General features: G+C 40.2%; 1 protein-coding gene across 1 annotated transcript; it reads right to left on the minus strand.

Annotated features, from left to right (window-relative positions):
• Positions 1-5,916: 5,916 nt before the first annotated feature.
• ammecr1 (AMMECR nuclear protein 1) lies at positions 5,917-19,090 on the minus strand. The gene is made up of 6 exons (XM_074671821.1): positions 17,563-19,090; positions 12,474-12,584; positions 10,817-10,931; positions 10,419-10,509; positions 10,197-10,293; positions 5,917-6,552 (listed from the first exon to the last, which is right to left on the minus strand). Exons 1-6 carry the CDS (start codon positions 18,042-18,044, stop codon positions 6,438-6,440), a joined length of 1,011 nt encoding a protein of 336 aa, XP_074527922.1. The 5' UTR covers positions 18,045-19,090; the 3' UTR covers positions 5,917-6,437.
• Between the last annotated feature and the right edge of the window lie 1,144 nt (positions 19,091-20,234).

Raw genomic sequence — 20,234 nt, forward strand, 5'->3', positions numbered from 1 at the left:
ATGTTTCCAGTACCTTGTTGAATCTATGCCACGAAGGATTAAGGCAGTTCTGAAGGCAAAAAGGGGGTCCAACCCGGCACTAGCAAGGTGTACCTCATAAAGTGGCCGGTGAGTGTATCATTGGAAAGCAAAAAACCCTCTCTTTAAATGGGAAGATTACTTTTTAAATTGTGGGCCCAGATTTTTACGTGAATTCAATCTTAGATTGTTAAACTGTAGGCAGGACTATGTAGGTTGTGAGCATGAACTCGTTAACGGTGGGGTGGGTTTGAATCAGGAATACTTAATTAATCCCAGAGGGAAATTTGATTTGTAACTGAGAGCACAATTTTGTGAACTGTTCACAGCACACATGATTTTACCACTACCTCTAGCTTTGTCCCATTTTTCTGGAAGTGAAAGTGAGGGTTACATTTTGCATTAGACTTTTTATAGCTATTATTTATTTTATTTAAGTTCAACATTTCTTCAAAACATGAGTTGAACCAAATCAAGTATTCGATCAATTCTGAGAGTTATGCCATTACCTCAGTTATCTCACAGTTGTAATAGCTGTCTGGAAAAACAGCACATAACATCAAATAAAAATGACGTTCAGTCACTGAAACATCTTGACTTATAAAAAGTGACTTCTCTGTTTTCTACAGTCCAGTTCAGGTTTGGAATGTTGTAAATCAGGTATTTGTTGCAAAACAGAGAGCATGGCTGTGTTCATTCTGCTTTAAGCCTCACATAACATTTTGTTTTCATCAACCTCTCCAACTTTGTGACAGAAATGTTTCCCTGATGAGGTGAATTACTTTAATAACACAGCTCTCACATGGAAAACTCATTTTCTTTTCAGCGGACAAAGAGCCTCTTTGTTCAGTTTCAGCTGTAGTTGTTATGAAACGACATTTTAAAAGCTATACTTAGGCCGAGCGTTGAATGAAACCTTTATCAATCAGTGGAGCCTGAAAATCAGAACATAGCCCACAGCTCTGCTGGTATGTGACGGCGTAACTTAAAGAGAGACGGGAACATCTGATCAGAGGATCAAGCGGTGCAATGACGGCTGGAAAAGCCTCATATGCTCTAAAGGAGCATTCCTCATAATGTTTCAAACACCTATCTGAATTTACAGATTGTATTTTGTTAGTTTCCTGGTTTGACTCTAAATCCTGTTAAAACACCGACCTCACTGTGGAGCAGTTTCTGAGGAACACGCAGTTTCTATCTTTAAAAAAGAAGCAGGTCAGAGCTGTTTCCTGGGTCAAACTGTCCCACGTATACAATCACATCAACTGTTGTCTCATTTTCCCACCAATTCCACTGAATGTGAACTGGTCTGTCACACACTCAAACACTTTGAAGAAGCCAAACAAGATTACACGATACTGATAGAGTAATAAAGAAGTGTAGCAACAACACAAGCCAAAAGCTCATGAATGGATCGATTTCAGCTTTTTCAGGTGTGAGTTTCATATTCAAAGGAAACTCCAGCATGCGGTGTGTGTAGATGTTTGTGTTGAAAGAAAATAGAGTGACACGTGTTTTCTTTTCAGTTGGTTTTATATTTTTTATTGAATAAATGATTTTAAAAGGTAATAACAATGTTTAAAACTACATTATCTTCACAGCCATTGCTTACATACTTAGATAACCCCTCCATATATATTCTTTCAACCCTCCCCCCACTTTTCTTTTGCAATTTTTTTTTTTGCTTAATTTCTTTTTTTGTTCCTCTTGGATTTTTTTGGGGTGTGTTTATTTTTGTGTTTTTTTTTTCTCATTTGGAGTCATACTATCATAATAAATGCCCGTTTCAAGTCGCGTCACACTAACAGCAATTCAATAAGAAAGGAGGAAGGGTCTAGCTCTACAGGGGATGGATTTGAAGTTCCCAGTTCATATTATTCCATCAACATTTTTCAAGTTACTATAAAGCAGAGAAAAAAAAGTTCCAAAAATGGAAAAGGAAAAGAAATCAAAGTTGGTATGAGGAGTTACACCAGGTAACCCTCCCAGCCCATCAGGCCACTGCAACAGAAAAAAGTCATTTTGTACAGTGACACGTCTTCGAAGTCAGTGTCTCAAAAGTTCAGAACATAGAAAACCACTAAAATAATTTTGAAACTAGATCCAAAATATTCTTTTGAAAAGAATTTATTTTGATGTACAAAAACAGTCATTTTCTTTTTTTATTTTCTTTTTAAAGTTTTATAATAAAAGTTTCAAACACAAGTTTATTGTAGTTCTTATTTCATTTGTCATTATCATTATTATTATTGATTCATTTATTCTTTTTTTTTTTAATTCATCTATCAGTGCGATTGTATACCAGTGCAGCTACTGGGTCCAGAGTAAAGAAAACAGGCTTTTTTTTCTTTAATGGCATAAAAAATAAGGAAAAATCCATCTTTTATACAAAGTATAACTGCTGGTCTTTAGGGAAAAAAACATTTATAAACCCATAAAGCTAGGAGGCACACCATGGGATTTTCATTTTTGTAAATTATAGCAATACGACTAATAATAATAATAATAATAATAATAATAATAATAAACAAAACAAGTAACAACAATACGCAACCATTTTTTACCATCTGTGATGCCATCAACGGCTTCAGAGATAGACTCAATGAAAATTCATTGAAAAATCGGGTTGCTCAATAAGTCAAGACAGTTGAGAAATCGCACAAAAAAAAAGACATAAAGAACATTTTTTTGTCAATTGCAGGGGTGTCTTTTGGAAGGACAGGAAGCCAAGCCTGAAGAGCAGCATTTGGGCATGGCCGCTGGCATCTTTGGTTCAGTCAAACATACGAAGGTAACATGAGCTTGAGCATTCCTCAAAATATGAGAATGACCACGCTGGGAATGCTGAGGCTGAACTCTAACCCTGGTATGGAACCAAAACACAATCTGCTACAACAAACTACTAATGTCGTTCCATAACGTCCCATGAGGTATCAATGCTGTTAAAAACAGTTGATCAGTACAGAAGCACGACTAGAACTCTACGTCTTCTACGTAAAACATTAACTCTGTGTCCCGTCAGAGGAGGTGCTCACCTTCAACGCTGCCCGAGAGCGTCTGTGAAGGCCTAACCCTGACGAGGCCTTCCACTCTGACGCCTCAGACTTTTTCCTTTTCAGAGGTCAAACGATTCAGCAGCTAGAGGAAAACGGAGGATGTGCTCTGAAAAATAAAAGCAGCCTCTTGTTTTCCGGAAGAGGCAAAGAGCACGGTTACTACTGCCACCTTCTACCGAACAACACACGTCACGCCTGGACAAACTAGGCCATGAGGTCGGGCCACAGTGTGGGGAGATATCGACAGGGGGAGGGAGGCTACGTGTGACTTCTTGTCCTTTCAAACCTGCAACGGGTGTTGACTTGCACTGGTAGGAAAAAAAATAAACACCTGTTGAACAGATCTGCATATATCAAGGATAGTAAAGGTAACACATGTAGGATTTTCTCTTCTTGTATGGCTGTTGGAGTGAAATAACGACCACTGACAGTACATTCACAGCCCCTATGATGGGTTTGCTGCAGGGACTCCTTCTTCCTCGTTACATCTTAGATATCGGTCTGGTTTTCCCATAGGGAATTGATCCCAAAATCACCCACATTGGACAGAATAAAAGGGGCTACTGTTTAACGGTGATGAACACATCCTTCGGTATTTTAACGTGTCGTCTTGTCGTATTTCACAGCCTGATACCACAGAGAAAATCTTACATGCAGCATCTTTAAGTATGATATGATCAATGAGTCCGCATGACCAGTCACGAGCTGTGACCACCCCAATATGAGGTCCGATAGCACCATATTTGTCTTTTAAATCTCTTAATGGGTAATAAGAGTGTCTAAGCCATAGATCAAGCATATCATGGATAAAACCATAGGTCTCATACTCATACATACATGCAACTGAAGACATTGCATGTGTATACAAAGACATATATGTAAAAGAGCATGGTCAATTTGGTTTTGCAGCAGAAAAATTCAGGTTGTGCTGTATTTAATGGACCGGGACATGAACACCTGACTGTTCCTCTGGGTCGTAATGTAGTGTATTGTATCTTTAATGCATACATGTAGCTTTCTTCCCGTAGTTTGGGGTGACATCACCACAGTGTCTGACTGCTTTTTCAGAGTGAGAGTGAATGAGGGGCTGAATTGAGGACCAGCAGCTGAATAAGACCAGGAAACAGGGAGCAGCAGGCATACGGGAGCCTCCATAACAAAAAAAATGTATGGCCTTCAAGTGAGGGAAATATCACGCGAGTTCCTTTCTTACACTGTGGTGTGAAGATGAGCTGGGAGCAAACAGACCACGGGACAGAGGAACAGTCAGGGCATCATCTACAGGCCCATCGTTGGTTAAATCATTCATTTAAGGCAACACAACTTAAATCCGGGTCATTTCTGGGTTACTGTGGATGGAGTGCCAAAAGCCCTTGACGTTTTTGCATAAAGAAAAAAATAACCTGTCAGTTAGTAAAGGCTGTTACGAAGAAAGATGTTGGTCAAGTAACAAAAACCTCTCAAAAAATTTTTCCAGTTAGCAAAACTAAAACTGACCCCAAAGCGACGGATCACACACGGCGTGGTCCTCAAACATTCTGGAAAGGAAACCCGACTAGGCTAACGTGTGTGGATGTGACTCACGACGACAACAACATAGATCAGGGTGGGAGATGGCTTCTTAAGTCCTTGACAAAGCCCTGGCTTTTTATGTGTAGACCTTTAACTGCAAGCCGCTTGGCCCCATGCAAAGACTCAGCTCTGACTAAGTCGACTGTGTTTGCAATAACCTAGTGCCAAACAGCTGACAAAACAGAGCGCCGTGCGAAACGCTTCCTGTGCTGACGGGATCTCAGTGAACAGAGTGTAGAGAGAAGAGTGGAGATGCGGCTCCTACGACTAAATCAACGATCTGCACAATGACTCAAACATGTTCATTAGATCACTTTCATTGTGCGTCTTCATTCAAAATGACAGTTTTTAATTACATCATACTTGGTGGACGAGTGACAATGGTTAGCTATATTTTGAAGAGGCAAGACAATGTTTCCACAGCGACGCAGGCAAGACGTGTGGCTGATGAGAGTGAGACGAGTAGCATTCAGTGGTGCAGCCTGTCTGAGGCTGGCTGGTGTAAAAAGTTTGCATTCAAAGGTTGAAGGATGAACACATCAGAGGCTACCAGTCGAGCGGCACTGAATGCAAACACTTGAAGCCAAACAACAGACTCCAGACTGGGTTACAGAGTGTAGAGTAAAAAGAGAATATGGCTTTGAGTAGTAAGAGCATGTCCCTGTCGAGTGACTCCCTGCCAGTTAACTCGCAGACGCAGAAAACTCAAATCCAAGCGTTTTCATGCTCGTCTTTTTTTTTTATATATAAATCATGGGATCTGTGGTACTACCTGCTCCACCTCTCCAAAGCAAACATCAGACCCACTTTTAACCTGTTTTTACGTTACCTGTGTGAACAAAATGGCTTCTCCTTCCTCCACATTTAAATTTGGAAAAGCTCAAAAAAAGAAAACGGGAACAAAGCTAAAGCCCTAGCCTAAAATACGCAGTTCAAGGTTTACAGGTCCAACACAAACACTTCAAATACTCAGGAGCAGGTCGTCAAAGAATCTCGGAGAGGGAAACTTTTGGTACAAATCCAATTCTAATTCACCCTACTGGTTTCAATTTGGTGACAGACTCTAAATCCACACACAGAAATACACACACGACTGTGAGCTTCAACAATAAACACTACCAGCAAAAGCCGGTCAAAGAGCATCACAATCCTACAAGCTATACTTTGGAGTACACTGATCCCGTTATAAAGTCCCCACTACATCACTACGAGAGTTTTCAAGGCCAACACAACCTCAGCAGTCACTCTATTTTGGTGTTTTTTTGAGAGGAATCAGAATAGAGACGACACAGCCTTTGAGAACTGCAGTTGCCTTGCTACATGTCAGGAGAGTAAGTTAAAGAAAAAGAGGGACAAAGAATCATTTTTAGTAAATGTTAAATTGAAGCAAAGCCTGGAGAATAGAAGCGTGAGACTAATCCACCCTCTTAAAGACTTCCTTCCATCCACAGAATCAAACACCTGATTAGTTTTGCTTTCCGATTAAGAAGAAAATCTAAAATTGGTTTAATTCGTCACATGTATGAATGAACGGGGGATAGATATGGGTTTACATATGCTGCAAAAACTTAACCACAGGCGAAGAAAAAGAAGAGTGGATTTCTTGCCGTAATCAAATGATGCTTCGTTGCCACCCGTTGCCATGTCAACGTCGGGGAAGACGGCCAGCATGGCAACGGAAACTATCATCATAAAATGGTACAGTAGTAAAAATAGCTAGACCAGGAGGGGGCGGGCTCTCCTGGGAAAAGGTCCGCGGAGAGGTCCAATGATTGGTCATGCGGCTCGCTGTCAGGAATAATGGTTGTAGGGTGGTAGAGGGTGCCCGATGCCATTCTGGTAGTGATGGTGCTGGCGGTGGGCGATGTACTCTGCATAACCCATTGTCATCTTCTCGCTACGGTACCTGAGGAGCAGAAGGGGGACGGGTTACAGACGGATGAGCCTCACTGTTAAGGTGAGGTAAGATGATCTGGACCGACTGCAGCACTGACTACATACAGCAAACATCCTTCTGTATGGCTCAGGCTTGCAGTGAGTTTTGAAAGTCCAATTATTTAATTTCATATCTGACTAAGCCTTTATTATCACAAATAAAATATCTCAGAAACACTTTATCCATGAAAAACAAGATTCTCTTGAACTGGTTAAGCTACCACTACTCCTAAGTTGTGTGCAGCGCTTTTTTATTGGCTTATCAAGGCCTTTGACACGGTAGACCACAAGCTGCTTCAATGCTGATTGGTTTTATCAGGACTGTCCAATCATTCAGCTACATGGTTTAAAAACTATCTTTAAGATAGAAACCAATGTGTGCAGGTTGGTGGGACTTTGTCACATAGAGTATTACTGTCCAAAGAAGTACCTTAAGGTTTCAGTCCTAGGTTCCCTCTAATTTATTATCTATATCAGTAATACAGGCTTTAATGTTTTTAATGCAAGTTTCTATTTCTATGCGGACGACACCGTATTGTATTGCTCTGCGACTACCCCGAAACAGGCCTTGACACAGTTACAAACTACTTTTAATTCAATTGAAGATAACTTTTATGGCTTGAAACTGGTTGTAAACGAAGACAAAACAAAAAACAGGCTGATCTCTGGCAAAAAAAAAATAAAAAAATCATGCAGATTGAACGTGTATACTATTACATATACCCTGGCATTTTAATCCACAATGCTCCAACTTGTAATTCATACATTCAGCAGCTTGTGAAGAAAGTTGAGGCTAAAGCTGGGTTTTTACTTCAGAGTCAGATCCTGTCTTTCCTTTGACGCCAAACTGAAACTTGTTGCTGCTACTTTTCTGTCTGTAAATGATTGTGGTTAAACATGCACACCTCTGTGCAAAGCTTGCATGCTCTGGATACTGTGTATAATGGGGCCTCAAGGTTCATTACAAACTTTAAAGCATCAACTCATCACTGTTGCTCTGTTCTCATGTAGTGTGGTCTTCCCTGTCGTCATGCAGACTAAAAAATTGGTATCTTATAGGTTATAATGCAATCATATGTCATAATTATATTGTATCTTAGGTCTGTTTCCACCTCATCTCCTCACCTATGTTGTACGAAATAAGTGCAGGACCTCATGGTCTTTGATCACAGGATCTTATTTTACCGTCTGTTCCCAGGGTCAGGACTGAATTTGTCAAAAAATGTTTCAAGTTTGCTGCTCCCTCTAGTTGGATCGATTTACAGAAAGACTTTATACTTTGTTAACGGTGCTCTGGGTGCTTTTAAACAGACCCTTAATGATTTAGCGTTAGATTCATCTGTCCACAGATGTCTTGTCTGACGTAAGATGTTTCTGAATCCTGGAGGTATTTATCATGTTTACATGTTGTGTTGGGTGTATAATGTCTATTTGTGTCTGTGGTAAATAATGTAACTGTGCTGCTGCTGTCTTGGTCGGGACACTGATGGAAGAGAGATTTTTGATCTCAATGAGTCTTTTTCGTGGTTAAATAGAAAAAAAGCTCCTGCACATCACACAGAAGCACAGTGAGCATGTTTTACTTCCCTGGTGACTTCTGTTTTGTTGGTGATGTTTATAAGTTCCCATGTATGGAGTTACACGTCATGTACACTGATTGGTGTTTACAGCAGCTAACACTGAGGAAACAGGTGATCACCAGGTGTGCAGGAAAGAAATACAGATAAAAGGAACACCAAGTCCAATTTCCCACATGTACAGCATGCTTCAGCTATTGATGCAACCACAACAAATAAGAAGCAAGGCCTGATCATCCCCCTCTATCATTAAAGTCTCTCTTTGTGTTTGTTTTCACTGATAAGTAAAAAAAACACACAAGGATAAGTGGATAACGCAAAAGTAGTGTTAAGTGGCAATCAGTTACTCTTTTGATGTTTACACATTTAAGACAGGATCACATGCATGGAAGTCTGAGCAGGCCAAAGCAATAACAATCGCTGTTTTAGTTTAATCACATCATAAACGTGACTGATTCCTCCATTTTAACTGTGTAACTGAAATCTGATCAGATCCTGAGGCCCTTACTGTGGATACTGCAGTTTAGATCATGTAGATAAAGAAGTTTTTAAAGTTTCTTAGATGTTACGTGTTGCATTTGCTTCTTCAATCAAACTAAAACTGAGGCAAACTGTGACTACATAACCAGGGTTTGAACAGAAATTGGATTTTTTTTGTACATTTCCAAGTAATTATCAAACCCCACCCTACAGATCCCTAACCTGCTAGTTTACAAGTCTGTGATCACTCAGGTAGCTGACCTTTCATAATCACTGTATGTGTAACTGCTTATGAATCTTTATCTCTTTATCTCACTGGGAAGTATCCAGGGTTTGAGATTTAAAAGTCATTCCACTCAGTCGTACTAAAGAATAAAAAAACATTGCGAAGTTTACACTTTGACCTGTCATCTAGTGAAGGAAAAGACTTCAGGGACTCAAAACTTGGGAGAGGTGGATGTAAGGAGTGTGAGGGATGTCAACATTGTATGCAAACAGCTAGTTTTTTGCTTTGTTTCCGCAGTTTGACCTTAAAATGACAGAATTTAGGGGTGGAACAGGTTTTTGAAGGTTGTGAACAGTTTACTCTACACGCTAAAATACTTTTCAGTCCCAAGGAGAGACTGATCATAAACACTTTTAAATGCAGGACAAAGACAAACTTAAAGATATCATGTAAACTCCAACATTTCATGTTTGGCACTTTCTAGCTAGATATAGAATAGTGTAACACCCATGTAGTAGAAAGGTCTGCTTTGGTTTCACTAAAAGAGAACTTTAGAAGAGAACTTAAAAAAAGCTGTTACATCAGAGTGTTTCAATATTTTCCTCCTCACGTTTAAATGTCCGCTCCTACACTACCTTAAAGCTCCTCTGCCTGAGGTGTTCACTCAGGAGAGTTAAGCTTTTGGCTGAAGTAAAGCCATGAGCTGCTAGCTTTAAGATCAGATAAGGAACAGCCCACAAAGGTCTGCTGAGCTCTTACAGCAACACCCTGAGCTGTTTTTCAAACATCATGCGTTGCTGGGGTAAAATTATCAGTTTTGAAACCTGTAATTCACTTTTACTTTTTAGAAAAGCGGTTCAATTAGCTGTTTTTGAAGAGTATATTCATAGTTTACCTGTAGTTGTTGTCTTCACACTCTGGCAGCCAGTAGCTTAGTTAGATACAAGAAGTAGGTTAGGCTAAAATAAGCGTTTTATTTCTGCAGCTAGTATGTTGGGTCACTAATTAATGCATGACTGCTGAATTTCTTTTGTAAAATATCTGTGTTATAACAGTATTTTTATCGAGTATGCCGACATCACCTGTGGGAATGTAAAAGATCTACTGCAGCTTCTTTTAGGGCATCAAATGATTCATACAAATGATTTTACCAGAGGGAGTAAAAACAGAATCTGCAAATGGTAATTTGTGAATCTGGTGAATTTCAGCTGTCAGCAAAGAAAAAAACCCCACTAAGAATCATTTTCCCACAAGAAAAAATCTTAATCTGACTTTGTAAGGGGAGAGATGAAGTATGTGACAGACATCAGACTGTAAACATAATGATCTTACCTGGTTAACTTAATGGTCTTCCTGAAGTCATTTGTGATGGGAGCTTTGTAGCCTCCCTTTCGTAGTAAGGAATCTATGGTTTGAATGTGGTCCCAACCTGAACAAGAGAAGAAGAGTGAAATCTCTTTACACATTCATAAAAAGTCAGCCTGTAGTTTAACAGATCAGTGCCTCGACTAAAAACAGATAAAGCTGCATTCTGAGGAACACAAGAGATCTCACCTTGCTCCTTTGCAACCTCTGGTAGGTAGGTGGCGGTGCGCTTTGATCCTTTTTCATTGAAAAACTCTATCCTAATACCATGAACACCCACCTGGAATACAAAACAGCAAACAAAAAAAAGAGCTAATGTCATTTTCAGGCCATAAATATCCTCACCCTACACAGCAAAGGCTCTAAAAAGAACGAGATATTCTCTTCAAAGTGTCTGTCAAGCCAACAGGGAGAACTGCAATATTTTCAACATGCATAGGTTTGGATTTTTTCAAACACTTTAATGCCTGGCTCCAAGGATTTCAATTTATTTCAAAAATATGAGACACGAGGGATGAATGAGCTTTTAAGCCGTTAGAAAAATAAAAATTCTCAAAGCACAAGTTGGAGCCGAGCGCGTCTCTCACCTCCCAGTCAAGGTAATCACCGACGTCTTCAAAGTTGGTGAGAAGAGACACTGAGCAGAAGAGGCGAGGCAGCTCGTCCCTCGTCATAGGGGGAAAGCGGCTGTCTTTAAGGGCACTGTGGAGATAAAAGCACAAAGAGAAAACACCATTGAGAAAACAGGAGAGAGAAAACAGGCAAGAACAAAGACTCAGCGTTCTTTTTTACTTTGTGTAGGGTAAGCAATCCCCTTCTTTAAAATTTGTCTTTTCTAATTTAGCTCAAACCTCTAACATATGATACAGAACTGTACTATGATACAGATGACCTTTGGACACACAGGGTCCAGCGTGGGCTCACAGCTCAGTGCTGTTTGTCATGTGTTTGTCTGCACACAAGTCCATTTCTTCTCTCCCAGCAGGAAATTTAAATCACAGAGGGAACAGTTAAATATGTTGCTCTTTTCTTAGTCTTTCAACTTTAGTTTTTTGAAACCTGTCAGTTAAGGCACTGCTCCTTCATCCAGTAGGTTGAATCTACGGAAATTTGTCAAGATCAAGAAGTTAAAACCAGGGTTAAAATAGTTTTGGATTTGTCATTACAGTTTAGTTTTAATTAGTTTTAGAGCGAACATTCTAGTTTTCATTTGGTTTTGATTTTTGCAACAAGGCTTAGTTTTTGTTTTTTCATACCTTATTAACCAGGTGCAGGATTCAAAAAGGTCAGAGTAAATATTTTGTAATACTGTTTATTTTCAAGTCCATCATAGTGCTCACTGCTCAGTCAATGCTGATACTGAACTGTTGGCTGCTGCCTTAAACACAAGAAAATAATATAAACTTAATATAAAAAATATAAACGCGAATTATGTTAAACAACATGAGCTTTAATAATTAGAAACTTGGACTCTGTAACAATAAAGTCAGACTCACATGCAATCAAACTATTACAGATGCTCTGATTCATTGCTCCTCTACGTTTTGTCGCAGCACAGCACACAGCCAGTCAGTGCAATAAACAAGCACGTCCCAGTACGTCACTATGATGGTGCCGTGCGGCACTGACAACTGCTGAAAACTGACGTAAAATTGGTTGGGAAAATGTGTTGGATTAATTTAAATTCTAAAGGCTATTAATATTGTCAGAAACTATAACTAAGGAAATTTTGTCTATAATTTTAGTTAGTTTGAGTTAGTTTTATGAACACAAGATACAGTTTTAGTTTACTTATCCTTTTTGTTTTCTTTTCTAGTTTTTATTAGTTTGAGTTAACTGCAATGTATTTTAAATTTCAGTTTTCGTTTTTAGTTTCGTTTTAATTAACTATTTTAACCTTGGTTAAAACTTGTGATTCTACAAATTTCTTCGCGTCCCTGCCTCCTTATTTCAGAGCAAGCTCATCAAGACTAAAAGAACTTTAGCATCTTCCTACCACAGAGACCAACTGTGGTAATGCTGCCAGCAAAGGAAGTATTACACATACACACTTTGACATATATAATGCTGTGTGTTTATCTGTATTCATTCATACACAGCTAACCATCAGTAATTCATTTCCATATATGGGGACTTCATTTTAAAACATTCATTAATCACTTAAATTTACTCAAGAGACTGTCTATTTCTAATTAGCATACATCTAGTCTGAAGGTACAGCATTAACATTGTGTTGTTTCTTACCTGGTAAGGGTGTACTCCCTGAGTCCTGAGTGCAGATTCATGGCAGAAAATGTACCTATACAACCCCTCAACCGCTTGTCTCTGCCTATTTTCCATGTGACAAACAGCGGGCTGAAACACAAGAGAGAGACACGGGGTTCAGTTAAAGCAGATGGGTTTTAAATTGAACATTCATATGCGCACACACACATGGATGTACCTTTCATGCTATGCATAAGAGTTGCTTAATAGACCCACATCTCTTTGGTATGCAGCAGTTAATATGCAGAAGTGGCATGACTGTTTTTTACATCATCGGTTTTCATCCAAGAGTGCAGGCTTTTGTTCAGAACACTCAGCCATCTGTCCACCCATGACTGGATAACTCACTCCTTTATGAAACAATAACTTTCTACCCTTCATGAAGCCTTTTTCTGTCCAAGTATGTGAATAAACCTTAAGAGACATCTAAACCACACAGGAGAATGCCTTACATGTGATATTAAAATCCACCACTTTCTGATTCATTAATAAAATGTGTGACTGAGAATGAATTATCAATTTTAATACTGTAAAAGAAGAGCCAACAGTGCTTTAGTGGAGTGCATGATGGGAACATTTTAATGGCACCTGGCTGCAAAAACTAGTTCTTAATAAAAGGATCATTTCAAAGAGCAAAGCTTCAGGTTATGACATTGCTGGTGGGCTTCACGGAAGACTAAAACGCACTTTGTGCAAACAGAATAATTGCCTTTGTACGCCTTTTAGTTTTTATCAAGCTTACTGAAACCAAATGTTCTCGTACTTCATTTTATGGAAAGAATTCTTAGCTCTTTAGCCAGTTTCACAAAGACAGCCTTGATTTGTACAACAGCAGGATCTATGATTTCACTCTGAAGTAGCACCAAAAAAAATTGAGGTTATCTTCATTCTAAACAGCAATCAATTCAAAACAGCTGGATGGATAATGCTCATTGCCCCAAGGAAAACATTTTGGGCAGAATACAAATGTAATCCAAAAAAACCAAACAAATAACAGACTTGTATTCTTGGAAAAATGTAAATTTTTATTCCGTTCACACATGTAGCACTTAATAAAAGATGACAAAACAAGACGTTTTTTACTTTCAAAACACAAGTAAAAACAAAGTATAAAGTTACAGCAGTGAGGTTGCAGAGGGTGTGTAGTAAAAAAAACACCAGATGGTCATAATAGCTCATTTTATCTTTTTTTTTTTTTTTTGTCAAACAAAATCTTTGCATTCCTAAAGAAAACCTTCTCTCTTCTCAGTAGCCAAGGACAGCCCGGGTCTTCTGGGGTCTCTTAAATGAGGACTTGAGCAGGAAGAAAGTCTGATGTAAGGAAAAAAATGACAGATTGCTTAAGCCAACCTTTCAAACACATTTAATAAGATAACATTTTAACAATAAAGCGTTTAGTATACTGACTGATAGGGATGTAGCAATACACTCAACTCAGGATTCAATGCAATTTCCAATACTGGGTTAACAATGCAATTTTCTTGCGATTTTTCTAACAGAATGAACTTACAGGCAAAATAAGACTGAAAAAGAGTCTTTTAGTTATTTCTGCAACTGCAAAACACAAACCATGCAATTAATGCAAAATTTAAAACAAATCGTCACTCATTTGTATCAATGTTTAACTGTCTTGGGATGCATCGTAACATCCCTACTGGCTGAATATACAAGTATAGTAGTGTATTTAGCTACAAATAAGCTAGCTTTGAGCAACATTTTTGTTAGCTTATACAACAATGACCAAAATAAATTATTTAACTAAACAAAGAGTGACTTTATCAATTAATACAAGTATCAGGGTCACCAAATGTGATTTAGCAGGATTAGCTAAGTAGTTATGGTACCATACCTGCAGCACAACCCACTGGCTAGAGCGGTCCATAGACGTTCTTGCAGTCAAAATGAAGTGAAACATTTTGAAATGTATGCCGTGTTGGCAGTCCTTGAAGCAGCTGCCTTTGCACATAAAATGAGTCACAGCTCTCAGCATATGATCTTCCATTTGGAGGGGCAGATGTGCTGTATTTATGAAATGCCAACAACATGCAAGACGGCAGCCTGGAGAGCGGAAATCCTGTTTCAAGGTAGATGCAACATATGTTTTGTTCCATAATCCCACAGTCTCTTAAAATATCAGAGGCTGTCTGTAATCTGCAGCCCTGCATTGTTTCACTGGGTAATTTAGAGGAGCACTGTGTTTGTGTCAAACGTTGTAGTGGTCTTAAGCGTTTCAATAATTCAATCTGACAATGGCCCCAAGAGAAGGACAAGTTGAGGACACCACAGACCATGAGTGGGAGTTTCTCTGTCGATGGCAGTTACCACATTGGTAGCTTTTGGCAAACATCACTGCCAGTCATGACAGGCTGGTTTGGGGTAGACCTTGGTTTTATGTGGTGAAGGTTAGGTGAAACTCCAGAGTTCACTCTTTATTTCTGACGGACATAGACTAATCAAGTATGGGGCTATTTTTCTGTAGGGGGTTGCCAATTTTAAATAGTGCATGAGAAAGTGAAAAACAGCAATGGCTTACTCTCTGGGCTTTAAATATTCACTTCTGTACTGCTGCTAAGTGAAAATCCCACAATTTAAAGTTTCATACTCCTCTTTTATTGGCCTGTATTCATTAAACACAGGGACAGATAATGGATAAGCACTACTAACAAAATCCAAACACGTATTGTATGAATGGGAAAGTTAGAAGAAAACAATTGTTTTCAATAAGTACAGGTAAATATCAAACGGCCCAATTTTTGCATGATTTAAATAACTTTTCCCTTACATTATAAACAAATGCTCAACAAAAAGCTTCCACAACTTGGACTAAATCCCTACATCTTCTTGGGACGAGGCACTTATCTTAATAAGATGCTTGTGACATTAGTTAATGTTTATGAAGAAGTAATGCCTAGCGTTAAAACTAAGACTGTGACTTGGGGTAAAGGTCTTTGGTGGCTTTTTTACAGTCAGACACTGACATTTGACTTTTTCTTGTGATGTCTATGGCAACATTACTTTGACCTGCAAGGCCAACACTGTGAAGGTAAAGAAGAAAGCAAAGAGAAAATCTCTGTTAGCTTATCTATCACAATGTGGTCTTGTGCAAAAATCCAGAGTGGCAGCCTGTCTGAAGCCAGTTTACAGCAAAAAGGCAGAAGCAAACAAACAATAGAGTTGGATTAGCATTTCTTTGACACACACAGACTTGTAGCTTTGCCTTGGGAAAACCAGAGCCATGGTACAGTGAGCTGTATCCACTGTCTGGGACATGTCAGTTCCTTGTACGGTTTGCCACAGCACTGTGAGTTCAGATGGGTTGTCATATCAGTGTGTAGAGCCTTATGTGGGATTTAACCAAGTTTATACAGAGACAAAATCCCTTTGAGGAAACCTTTCAAATTACAGGCAAGCACAGAGAGAATTTCCATGGTAGATGAGCATGTTCAGTATGACAATATGTTGAAATCACAGATTTAAGTACAGGCTTCGTTTTATTTGTTTATTTAGTACTCTGTGTGCAGGGTATGAGAGGAGAGACAATTTTGTATGCATTGGTACCCCCGTGCCAAAAGTAGATAAGGAATTCCTTGAAAATCCTTTAAAGTGTTCCGACACTTACATACCATACATAAGCACCTATGTTTCCAATTGTCTCTACTTGCAATCTCAGAAACTGATTATTATAGTAGTATAGCATGACAAATGAAAAGAATCAAATCCCCAGTTACTCAGATCTGTACACAAGACGAAAAAAAAAACACTTAACGTCAGCAAAAGGCTTTGAGCGTACTCAAAAATTTAAACGTGATCCGGATCGAAATGGTCACTATAAAGTTGTGTTCACCCGTTGCTCGTCGATCAACAGGACGAGTCAGATGTAGCTGCAGTTGTAACAAATCCCTCCATAGCCTCCAATGTATGTTTACAGTACATAAAGTCTCACACTATCGCATTACAGCGTCTGTATAAGGTGGGGTCAATATGTATCAGATGAGGACGCTCGTACAGGATGACGGGCAGAAAATATACATTTAGTGGCTTGCAAACTAACTTTCACATGACACGTGTCCAATCGATACTTAGAAAGTTTAAACACGTTATCCGCTCTACATATTTGGCACTGTCAGTTTCGTTTTTTGTCATTTTCAGTTTTTAAAAAACAATTAAGTATGCTAAGTATTTAGCAAGAGCCAGCTTTTCTTTGTTGGTTGATGCTAAATAGGTTTTCGCGCTTTGTTTCCTTAAATCTGAAAGTGTATTTACTCTACAAAACCTGCCGAAAAATTAATATCTTACATGACTGCTAAAGTGGCTTTTAAACGAGAGAGGTTTTAGATAATGTTAGTGTAAGAACATATTAAAGAAGCCCATTAATGCCTCGTTGCTAAGCTAATGTAGCTCACGGCTAACGTAGCTAAGCCTGGTATGTGCCGATCCAGAGTTCAATGAGAGTATCTGAAACGAATAATTTCACCAAAGCTGACTTTCTTACTGCATTCCAGTAGTTTTAAAAATACACGCTATCCTCCAAAACTGCTGGTGTTTAATGAAAACAGACAAATCTTGGTATATTACTTGATACACCCTCTTTCCTTTAGCTTAGCTTCACTGTTAACGGCTAGCTCGTATAAGCGAGTAGCTAACAGGCTTAGCTAGCGATACCCACTGTTCTTCGAGTTGAATAAACAATATCGTGAATCGTTATTTTCGTCAAGTAACGACAGTAAAACAAAAAGCTGTACGTATTACAGTAGTTGTCAGCTATTTAAGTCGTTGACATCGAGTAAAACCATTCATTGATGTTGTTAACATTTGGTGGTGCAGGCCGGTGCAGAGTCTTTTTGATAAGGCCCGGATTTCAACTTGGCTAAACTGAGCTGTGGACGGGAGGTTTTACTGTTAAATTCATTATTAGATAAATGCTGTTTCGACGTGACAGTTAGGGCACTGAGTTCCGAAAAGAAATCCACAGGTAAACCCATCAAGTACGTCGTCAAATCATCTGTTGAGAGGCTACACCTTTGAGCTTTGACGTGCAGCAAAACAACAAAAGAGGGAAAATACTCACTAGGGATCGTTTGTAAACCTGGGTGTTCTCGGAGGTTGGTATCCGTACAGATGGCAATAAAGCACGTCAAAACAGAAGCAGCACATCTCCGCTGAGACGACCATTTTTCTGCCTCCACTTCCCGAACCAGGTCCCGCGCTGAGATTCGGGGAGAGGCCGGATGATGTGTAACCGGCCGGGGCTGGGGACAGAGCGTTCGTGCCACTGCTACCACCACCACTACTACTGCTGCTGCCGCTAACGTTACCCCCGGGTCCCCCCAGGCCGTTGGCTCTGCTCACGTTCGCCGCTGCTGCTACGGTCGCCGAGGAGCCAATCCCCAGCTCCGAGCCACAATGTCCGGTTCCTGCCACCCCGCTTCCCGCCCCCACCCCGCCGGGACCCCCCGACCCGGGCGATCCCGACAGTTTCTGCTTCTTCACCCCGCAGCACCCGGCCGCCATCTTGGAACAATCTGCACCGACACACCGCTTCCGACCCATAACCGTCACCGCGGGAAGGGTGGGGGGGAACGCCGACCAGACGTAGAAATCCCACTGCGTTGATACGTACGACGGACAATACTCCACTTTCACTCTTTTATTTTTTTGTCGGACGACGAAATAACCGATATGGTGAGAAGACTGCAATGTCACCCTAGCGCTGCCTTTAAAAATGCGTGACTTCGCTACGCAAAATCCATAGCTGGATGAGCGTTTTTTTCCATGAGTAGTCTGCCAGTCCAGCTTTGGACCTCGGTGTTCCAGTGGATCACCGATAACGTCAAGTCCAGGCCAAATAATCACCCCTTCACTCTAACACGACACCATCCGTCATTTCCCAGTACAAAAACAAGTTCAGGGAGTGCACAGTCCGAATAGGCCGCAGATGACAGTACCAAGGCGGTCCAGATGTGAAGCCGACAGCCAGTGCGCTGTAGCCCCGCAGCACACCTCTCCAAGTGGAAGCCGGGAGCTTGAGTACGCAGGACCCATAAGCTTCAGCACAAATTGCGCACAATGTCTGGGGCAGCGTAGCTTCTCATTGCACCAGCTTGTTTGCTACAGCCTCACGAACTTCTAATTACACAACAGGCCCAGTTTGTTGGAATTCCAGACGCTGGGATAACGCAGAGTAAAATGGCATCTGACAATGCGGGGTTGGCATGGCACAATGAAACGCGTCAGCGCCGAGCAAGTCATTTCAGTACCACCGTTAGCCCACAATTTGCACCTGCATCATGTCTGCTCTTGGACCGGCTTTCAAAAAATCTCAATAACACCCCCGCGTCAAATGTAGAGCTGAAAGTTTTCTGTGAAGGATTGTTTGGAGGCTGTCATCCATGTATGGGGATACATATGGAAGAGCCTTCTAGTCCATAAGCCGTGAGAAATCCTCCGGGTTTGGCAACCCTCGCTCCGCACCCGTCTCTCAGCTGCTACCATTCAGTGCTGTTCGGGTAAAAGCCCTGTGATCAGTCTGTGGGCATCGGTGTCGTCGGCACTCCGGAAGCGGATTCAGAAACTGTGTTGCGCCCACTTGCTACACTTTCTGCGTAAGTTCTGTGGGTATCAAATGTGTAATTCAGAAGAAATGCACGGAGCTGTGGAAGCATGCGCGCTCACGACGTGCATACGCATGTACGCGTGCGTGCTTGAAAAAGTATCGGTATCCCCCAACTAAAAAAAGGCACGGAGCAGGAGTGGTGTGAGCTCCTAACACGCACGTTACAAGTTTAAATGATGAAAACAATGATTTCCCATTCACATTTTTAAACCAGGGGTACGAAGCACACATGTGGATTACGAGCAGGGTGAAAAAAGGTGAAACACCAGATGCCAAATCTATTGAAGGGCAGTTGCTTGAAATTCTATCTCTCCTGATCACAGCTTATCTGGGACCCTGAACCAGTGTCCAAATAAAAATACCCTGTCAACTTTTGACCCCCTGAATCATTCTCCAACCCCATCCTCATCTGAATTCCCCTCTACATGAAGTCAGCACTGAATGTATCACTTTAAAGCAAGGAGTGCCCATGGACTAAATTAAATGTCAGTATGGGTGAATAATACTGAAATAACAGCTGATGATGACCATGCCCTGACTCATGATGCTAGGCTCAGTGGGATATGGAAATGCCTGACAAAGTAAATGGGTGGATGGCATGATGTGAGCAGAGGATCTTAGTGTCATATGAATAAAGACACAAGTATCTTAAGGTTTTGACATTAAGTGTTTATGTATTTATTTATCTATTAATGTTGCACTGTCCATATAGACTCATTAAGATTATATATCTTGGTTGATCTACAACTTAGCTTATCGTAACATGCTTCCCCCCTGAACATAGAATTAAAGGCATATATGACTTCAATATTATCTTCCAATACTTATTTTGCAACTACATTCAAGGGAAATATTTCAGGTGGGGGTACATTTGTACTATGAGTCATTCTTCTCCAAGGTGTGTGTTCCAATTTAACCTGGAGACTTTGGGAAAGCTGCATTTGAAGGCAATTTATCATGCTTAGAAAGTGAAGACTATCGAAAACAATTATCATTTACTTCAAACCTCAAAGGGGAACCTTTTTGTCAGTGAGTGTGTACAGTACCATCGACTGTAGATGGAAGAATGAAGAGGATAAATATCCCCTGTAATTTTGCTCTATTTGTGATATTGGTTCTCATAACAT

This window comes from Halichoeres trimaculatus, unplaced genomic scaffold (genome assembly GCF_033239565.1).
Source record: "Halichoeres trimaculatus isolate MK-OKI-2021-1 unplaced genomic scaffold, fHalTri1.1 fHalTri1_scaffold_6, whole genome shotgun sequence".
Taxonomy (NCBI): Eukaryota; Metazoa; Chordata; class Actinopteri; order Labriformes; family Labridae; genus Halichoeres; species Halichoeres trimaculatus.

Excerpts from the sequence above, each read along its gene's own strand:
- ammecr1 (XM_074671821.1), bottom strand. The coding sequence starts at position 18,044 with ATGGGTCGGAAGCGGTGTGTCGGTGCAGATTGTTCCAAGATGGCGGCC. Across the intron at positions 12,585-17,562 it reads AGGTTTACAAACGATCCCTA|CCCGCTGTTTGTCACATGGA; the intron begins GTGAGTATTTTC and ends CTTGTGTTTCAG. Across the intron at positions 10,510-10,816 it reads GTGATTACCTTGACTGGGAG|GTGGGTGTTCATGGTATTAG; the intron begins GTGAGAGACGCG and ends TTTGTATTCCAG.